Source organism: Thamnophis sirtalis, unplaced genomic scaffold, assembly GCF_051295495.1.
Source record: "Thamnophis sirtalis isolate CommonGarterSnake01/CBP01778 unplaced genomic scaffold, rThaSir2_p1.2 scaffold_11, whole genome shotgun sequence".
NCBI classification, from domain to species: Eukaryota; Metazoa; Chordata; class Lepidosauria; order Squamata; family Natricidae; genus Thamnophis; species Thamnophis sirtalis.
In genome coordinates, this window is record NW_028261391.1 from 41,435,111 (window position 1) to 41,443,699 (window position 8,589).

The 8,589-nt window shown below is 36.5% G+C and overlaps 1 protein-coding gene across 1 annotated transcript; it reads right to left on the minus strand.

Annotated features, from left to right (window-relative positions):
• Positions 1 to 5,899: 5,899 nt before the first annotated feature.
• Positions 5,900 to 8,251, minus strand: ESPNL (espin like). Its single transcript, XM_087726083.1, has 2 exons — positions 8,081 to 8,251; positions 5,900 to 7,459 (listed from the first exon to the last, which is right to left on the minus strand). The coding sequence occupies exons 1-2, from the start codon at positions 8,249 to 8,251 to the stop codon at positions 5,900 to 5,902; spliced, it is 1,731 nt and encodes a 576-aa protein (XP_087582209.1).
• Positions 8,252 to 8,589: the final 338 nt, after the last annotated feature.

Sequence of the window (8,589 nt, forward strand, 5' to 3'; positions counted from 1 at the left end):
TGCCTTCCGTGTCCCTTGCAAGTGGAAAACCACCCCAAGGTATCTAAATGTTCTAACCTGTTCCAAACTATATCCTTCTATTTGCCAGGAATATTGGCATGGTCTTTTAGCAAAAACTAAAATTTTTGATTTATCAAAGTTAAGGACCAGCTTGTTTTGTCTGCAATAGCTGAGTGTTTCCCTAATTACTCTCTTCAGTCCTACAGGGGTTTGTGAAATAATAGCGGCATCATTAGCATATAAGAGAATTGGAACTAGGTTAGGAGGATGGAAATCAGGGTTCTGTAAGAGATCAATCAGGGGATTAATATAGAAGTTAAAGAGGGAGGGGGACAGGATGCAACCTTACCGTACCCCTTTCTGTACCCTTACTGGGCTGGTTAAACTCCCTTGAGGATTGCACCTCACTTTCAAGGTGGAATTGGCATACAATTTTTGTGTGAGGAAAAGGAGGTGTTCATCGATAGTGGCACATTTTAATTTCTCCCAGAGGGTGTTCCTGGATATTGAATCAAAGGCCTGCTTAAAATCAAGGAAGGCCACAAAAAGAGAGGATTTTTTTAATATGTGTATTTTTGTACTTGGTGGAGTATCAAGATATGATCCACCGTAGATCTTCCTTCTCTAAAACTGGCTTGCTCGTCTTTGACTATCCCCCCTGAAATTAGCCAATCCTGAAGTTTATAGTTTAGGTGTTTGGCATACAATCTACTAATAACGCTCAGAAGACTAATTGCCTGGATCATTTCTATTACCTTTTTTATAAATTGGTATGATAATTGCTACTCTCCAATCTCTTGGCATATGACCTATTTTATCTATAAATGTAAATAGAGATGCTAAAAGTGGAGCCCACCAACTGGCGTTCTTTTTGATTATTTCTGGCAGGACATTATCAGCCCTAGTCTTTAGGGCTCCGATCAATCGGGATATCTCTTCTGGTGTAAAAGGGGGCCAGTAAGGAGTTTGGTCCAAACTAGTTTGATTCTCCTTGGTTACATAGTCAGGATCTGTATAAAGCACCCTAAAATATTCTTCCCAGGCATGAATCAGAACCTGATTAGTTGTGGGTAGGGGAGGTTTCTCCAATCCTCTGATAATGTACCAAAAAAGGGATGTATTTTTTGTCCTGACTGCCGTAATTAGTCTATGCCAAGACTCCTTCAGAGCCACACTTTTCTTTTCTTTTAGAAGGTTCCTATATTGTGCTTTCAGCTGCTTTAAGTAGTGAGTGTGATCCTCAAAAGGAGCATTTTTACTTTCCTTGTACTCCATATTATATATCCTTTTTAGTTGCATGCAATCTCTATTGAACCATTTTTTATTCTTTGAAACTGGCCTTTTGGAGTGAGCTGGTGTTCTGTTAATGAGAACTGAATTCAAATTTAAAATTGAAGTTTCAAACCTCTCTAAGTAAGATCCTCTAAGCTTATTCCTTAGTAGAGATATACGTAGCTCTATGGTTTCTGGAGCTAACATCCATTTGGTAACTTCCTTAGCATTTTTCTCATTCCATTTAATTTTTACCTGGGTATTTTGACTCTCTAACCTGGGTAGGTAGGCTGTGCCTGTCCTTAGAGATTTCTGGTGTAATGTGAGAGTAAGAAGTATTGCATTATGATCACTTTCCAGCCACGAGTCGACCTCCATCTTCTGTAAGAACTTCGGGAGGTCATATGATATTATCCAGTAATCAACTGTGGATTTTTCTTCCTGCTCCCCGATAAGTATATTCTGCTGGATAGTTGCTCATTAAGGATACAAAGATCCAACCGTACAGTCATCTGTCTTACACACAAACCTGCCCGATTTGCTTTAGGGTCTTTAAATTGTCTGGAATGCAGGAATTCTCCTGTTACATTTTCATCATAGTGGATCTTAAATTGATTAAATAATGCTTGATCATTTGGACCCATTCAAGGAAAGAACAAGACAATATATTATTCAACTTAGAAAATTTAAAGAAATCCTTATTGGTCACAATGGACACAACAGAGCCACTTATAGATCTGGTTTCCCCAATAATTGAGCCTCTCACTTCTCCCCCAGGGGACAAGGGATTGCATGAATACAAGATCATAGAAAATAGAAGCCAAGACCTAAAGGGGGCATTAGAGCTCCCAGTAGAGATGGAGATGGTTTCATCCCTGTGTGAATATCCCATGACACCTTCAGCACCAAACCAAGAAACGGAGAGACGACTACCATCAGAGCCACCATTTCAAAGAATGAAATATGACCTAATAATTCCTTGTCCTACACCCAGAGGAGAGGCATTGGAATGGCAAGTTCTGTTAGCTGGTGCTAAAACCTCTTACCATGAACAATTTCTCAGGAGTCTAGACAGGACTTAGATGGGACCCCCCTACTTTTAAAGAAGGCCAATTCTTTGTGTGATGACACCTCAATCCATGGCAACAACCAGACAACTTCCCTTTGCATAAATCAAGTTTTCCGATGAGCTGCAAAAGATGAGCCACTTTCCCTTATAACCTGGAATATAGTGGGTTGGTCTGTTCCATCAAAAGACCAACTCTTTTTTGACTATATATCACAATTTGACATCGTCTTCTTACAGGAAACCTGAGCCGCCACAGAGATTCAGTTAGATGGTTATTGGGTTAACTCAATCCCAGCTGTCCCAAGCAAGGTATTGTGACATTAGTTAATACATCCTTGCGATTTAAATGTGTATCACTGCCACCTTTCCAGCCGTGGGTTGTAACTACATTACTCTTATTTAAACAGGTAGAGATTTTGCTTTTTAATATCTATATTCCGCCACTTAATAAGAATAATGTGATCAACAAGATTTGGGACAGCATGGAAGATTTTATTCTTGGCTGCTCAGACAAATACCCCAAAGCAGCAATAATTATAGGGGGGGGGGACTTAAACGCTAGAATGGGTCCAAATGATCAAGCATTATTTAATCTGCCAATCTAGCAGTTCGAAAGCACATTAAAAATGCAAGTTGAAAAATAGGGATTACCTTTTGTGGCAAGGTAACAATGTTCCATGCGCCTTTGGCATCTAGTCATGCTGGCCACATGACCATGGAGACATCTTTGAACAGTGCTGGCTGTTTGGCTTTGAAACGGAGATGAGCACCACCCCCTAGTGTTGGGAACGACTACCATATATGTGCGAGGGGAACCTTTACCTTATGTAATATATGTATATGATAAAATCAACTTCACTGATCATGAACATTATGATCATCACTCCGATGGTTTTTTTTTGTTGAAATAAGGATAATATGAATTACAAGCCTCTGAAAATATGCTTTGATTAAGAAAATATGTTAGTTTATTTAAATCAGGGAGACACAAATTAAGTTCCCACCCTTTCCTGTGCCTCTCCCTTGATTCAAAATTTGATAGCAAAATTTAAAATTTATGATAGTAGCATGTAATTATTAAAGACATGGGGAGTAGCCATGATATCTTTTTTATTTGTAGTTTCTTGGAATTTCTTGGAATAGGAGATGGGAATAGAAATGAGAATAGGAATGCCCATTTCTTGGAATAGGTATAGCTCCTGCATGCCATCCGAGGTCCAAAGGATCTCAAAGCAGATAACCTACTCCAGATTTAAATTGTATATCTTATAAAACATCTGGCTTACAACAATATTTAAAAGAGCACATTCATATTGCAAGCTATAAGTTGCAATATGAATGTCCTCAAAAGTTGGCAAAGGAAAACAAAAGACAATTCAGATTTTTGTTTGATGTAAAGTTTTATTTATATTGCTAGAATGTTCACTGAGATCCAGCATATACAGATAAAACTGGTCCATAAAAGCAATAATGTTGGTTAATACGGTATAAGGAAGACCTGAGATTGTATTTTGAGTGTTGAAAACAATCCCAATGTAGAAACCCAGTGCAACCCATGATACTCTTTTGAAATATCCTGGTTAGAAATAAACACTTTTTTTTTACATTTCAGAGTAAGAATCCTCAGATAAAATGCTGGATTTTGTTGTATACTGTAAAAAGTAAGAGCTTTATAAAGAATAACTACATGGGAATGCTGTATGTTTGAACAGAGATAAATGTTTTTTATTCAGATTCTGGAACCCACTTTATAATTTTTAATGGAGAAATATGTATGACCTCTAAATAATAGTAATAATACTTTACTCTAAATTAAAATTAGACATCCAATATAGTATTCAAACTCTCAAACTAGTATAATATGAGACTTTAAAATTTCTATTTCAGTAATATAAAGCTCACACCTATAATGGATAGGTATAAAATAACAAGAAGCCAAAGATAATCGCCCTTTTGAAAAAGTGAAAAATATATTTTATTAACCAATTTGCTGGCCCAATTTTATAGGCTAAGGTTTTTTTTATCTGTATTATATATTCAAAAAGCTCCAAACAGGTATGGGTGGAGGAAATCTTCCTTTCAAAAAAGCAAGAAAGGAGTAACACTTCCTGAATTTTTGCTAGCTTTCCTCCTGCTGTAAATGTGTCTGAGGGCAAAATCCCCATATGTGTCCCCAGAAGAATATACAACAATAGTGTGCGGCGGCTTTTATGTTTTGGGAATAACTCTTCAGTTGACTATCTGAAAACACCAGGCAAATAAACAGCAAAGCAAACAGATCAAGCAGAATTTTCAGGTTTGGCTGCATGCATCTTGGAAATGGAAATAGTTGAAAAATACTTTTTTGTTCTGAATAAATGGTCATAAATTTAATTAGTAATTCACTTGCTAGATAAAATGGCCTTTCTATTGCAATGCCTGTGATTTTCCATAGTGATAATTTTAAATATCTGTCTAAGAAAAATTAGGATAATAAAGTCCTAAGGGAATGAACTTCTATGGACTGCTGTAGATTTTGAACAGAATGTTGTGGCACTAAATCATATTCTTGGAGAAGAAGTCATGAATGCGAAGGGTTGAAGTAGGTGTCCTGAACAACTGCAAGTTTAAGCCATCAATGTTGTTCCTTTAAAAAAGCCCCTGAAATGCAAGGCAAATTCTGGAGATTTGCTCCTATCTATTGTTGAGACCTGGTGATGAGCTGAACTTTTTATAGCTTTGTACAATACAATCTACTTTGCATGAGAACTGTTGCACAGCAGAAATTCATGCATAAAAGAAACAAAGGCACGTGCCTGGAAAATGATATACTTTTAAAACTAAAAGGTTCAGAGCTATTTTAACTGCCAGTTTTATATGAAATTGAATTTCTTCAAAATACATGCTCAAAAGTACAGGTGACAGTGTACATGCTGTAAAATGCATACATCCTATGCCATGTAAAAATATGAGCATTGAGAACATGTATCAACAAAAATAATATGGAAACAGTGTTTAAATCCTTAAGCACCTTGTTAATTCACACATAAAGACAAAGGACACCATGCCATTATGTAATAGGATTGTGCGGATTTTTGACAAGGTACTCTGCTTAGTCAGATATCCACATGAAGCACCCTTTTAAAACTCTTTTGTGAAGAAATACCAGTATTTATTTGGCAGTTTAGTTGCTTCCTTCTACAGCAGCGACTTCTGTAATGCAGATAGAGTTGCAATTGAGTAAGCAGGTAAAATGAGGGTTGCAAAGGCTAGGGGAGATGAAAAACTGGGTGGACACAAGAAGTTTTTGAAGAAAAGAGGATGGAACTAAGAAGAAGGGTAAAGCATTCACTCCTTTCCCTCCAACCCTTTTTATTTGATAGTTCTTTACAACAAAACTCTAGCTGGGGTTTAGTTGTGTCATTTTGTTGTTATTGTTGTTGTTTAGATAACATGAATTTTGCAGACTTTTCTTAGTAATTTCCATAAAGTTTATGTTTGCTAATTCCAGCAAAATCCCTGAAGTAACCATATAGCTTCTTTGTGTAATCTGCACACCATTCTTACTTACAACAGAGATTACAAATGTAAAGGTCCTGATCCTTTAAAGCTAACGATCTCTGCTTCTTTTTCTTTCCAGAAAGCAAAACTCCTGTCGATATAACAGTAGGTATCATCATTACTACAGTTACCTAGTTCAAAGTATTTCCCTGAGACCTGCTCTTCAGGCTCAAAAACACTGCCTGATATCCTCATTTTGGTTATTGTGGTTGGATTTGTTTCCATTGACAGCTTTTGCAATTCTGTGGTTTTAGTCATGTCACTATTACCAAAAAAATGTTCCTTGATATCTTCAAAACTATCTTTCCAGTTTCTTTTGCCTGCTGCAATCTCATCAATCACTGCTTTGTGAAAGGCACGTACTTTTTCCCACTGATGTCTACCCAGGTGATTGAAAACTTCAAAGCAAAGGAGATGTCTTCCTTTACGTTCTTCAGGGGATAGATTCAGCTCCAGGATATGGAAGTAGCCAAGCATAAATAGCTCAAGACTCAAACTGTTATAATCAGTAGGCTTACCCTTGACATAGGGTAAGAATTGTTCTGGAGAATAGATTGTGTGCTCATGACTTTTACGTCTGACCTCCTGAGATGACAGCAAAGCAATGACATCCTTCCAGTGACTGATTAACTTCTTGATAGCATATCTTTGATGAACTAAATGGACAAATCTCTTCATTTCTTTCAAGGGCTTCTGCAAAGGATCCTGCTGTTTTCTGAACTCTGCTATAACCTCTACAAGACCTGCTTTTATAGGTAGCTGATTACTTACTGTCTTCCTAGTCAGCAGTTTCAAAGAGGGAGCATATGTAGATTTCTTCCAATGACTTAGAAAAAGTAGCACAATTCGTTCTTTTCGGAGAATGGCAGATTGTGTAATTGACACACAGCTCCCACCTGCTTTAGAGGACAATTGTTTATAGATGATGTTAGTATCACTGGCACTTTCCACATCTCCAAGCTTATGTTCTCTACCACTTAATTGCCTCTTAGTCTTACAGATGCTAAATAATGTTTGAAGTGTTGATTCCTTGCTTGGGTCATGTTGCAAGGACATGTTCTTCAAAACCTGGGGTTCAAAAGTTTTGTGGTAACTCAAAAGATTATGTTTTTCAAAATTCTCTCTCAGACTTTGTACAGAGACACCACTTTCTATGATTTCTTTATTGGCTGAATCTCTTAGGAAAAAAACTGTTTTGCCTGACTTCTCATTAGCCCCCTCTTTCTTGCTTTTATTTATATTGTTAAGAAGTAGAGACATGTTTTTTACTATTCCAGACACATGGTTGCACCAGTCTGGTAGCTCCTGATTGTCATCCTGGGAGAAAGATTGAAGAAACTGAGGGTTGACTGTGACACTGATAATAGGAGATGGAAAAACACTTTGTAGCTCTTCTGTTAGACGCCCCAGCTCATTTTTAAACTCCTGGCATTTCTTCTTAATCTGCAGCTTTGTAACCTGGTTCTCTAAGTACAGCAAATCATCATTTGTTAGTAGTTCCCCATAAGGGCCAAGGATAGCCTTGTGATCCCGTGAGTATTGCCACACATCAGTATCTAGCGCCCAGCTTCCTTTGTTCTGGACAGGACATAAAAGAAAACAAGAAGTAACTGTATCAAGTCATGTTCATTCAAAGGCATAACTTCTCAGCCTGTCATGAACAAATCTTCGAGGACATTATTAGTGGAGTTACAGCATCTTAAATACATATGGAGTTGTCAAGCCTTATTGATGACACCACAAGTATGCAACTGGAAGATATTTTTAAGATAATCTGGTGTTTCAATAAGAAATGAATCTAAGTGAATGTTTGTCTACTTACATCCTAATTCTATTTGTAAATATAAATTATTTAGGTTTTTAAGGCATCCTTAAATAGAGGAACAATATGTTCCAGCAAAAAAAGAAGATGTAACCCCAGCCACCACCTACCCACTACAAATTTAATGATTTCTGTAGTACCTGGTACCTTGCTTGAATTTGGGGGACATTTTGAACATAATTAGTTCAAAACAAAACACTCAACTGAAATAATAAATAAATAAATAAATAAATAAATAAATAAATAAATAAATAAATAAATGAATGAATGAATGAATGAATGAATGAATGAATAAATAAATAAATAAATAAATAAATAAATATGAGTTAGAAAAGAAATGAAGAGGCACTTTTTATTCCATTAGCTGAGTGAAATACCTTTTTGTCCACGTCTTCTTCAGATGCTAGTTGAGCCTGTAATTTTCTGACCATCACTTGCCGTTTCCATTCTGGGATACAGAAACCTTGCTCATCATGGGTAGGCACCAATGCATCAATATCCAGTGCTCCCAGACTGTCTAGCTTTGATACAGTATTTTGTATCTTCATTTTTCCACCCTATATAGGGACAACTATTTCAAAGTTTAAGAACACCTTGCAATGTCTCCTCAAATAGGTTAAATAGTTATATAAGTAAAAAGTTATAGCAACATTTTCTCAAGAAATTAAGATTAATGAAAGGAACAGAACAGAAAACTGAAATGTGTAGGTTAGCTTGATCTTTTCTGAAAATCTATGTTTGATTAGCCAAATAACATGACCTTGCAACATTAAAAAAAAATACAATTTGGAAGTTTAGCTGGAAGAAATCACCAAGAAAGATTATTTGAAAGCCAAAGGAACATGAAAGATATCAGGCAGATTGAAAGATAAGCACTCAATGGACA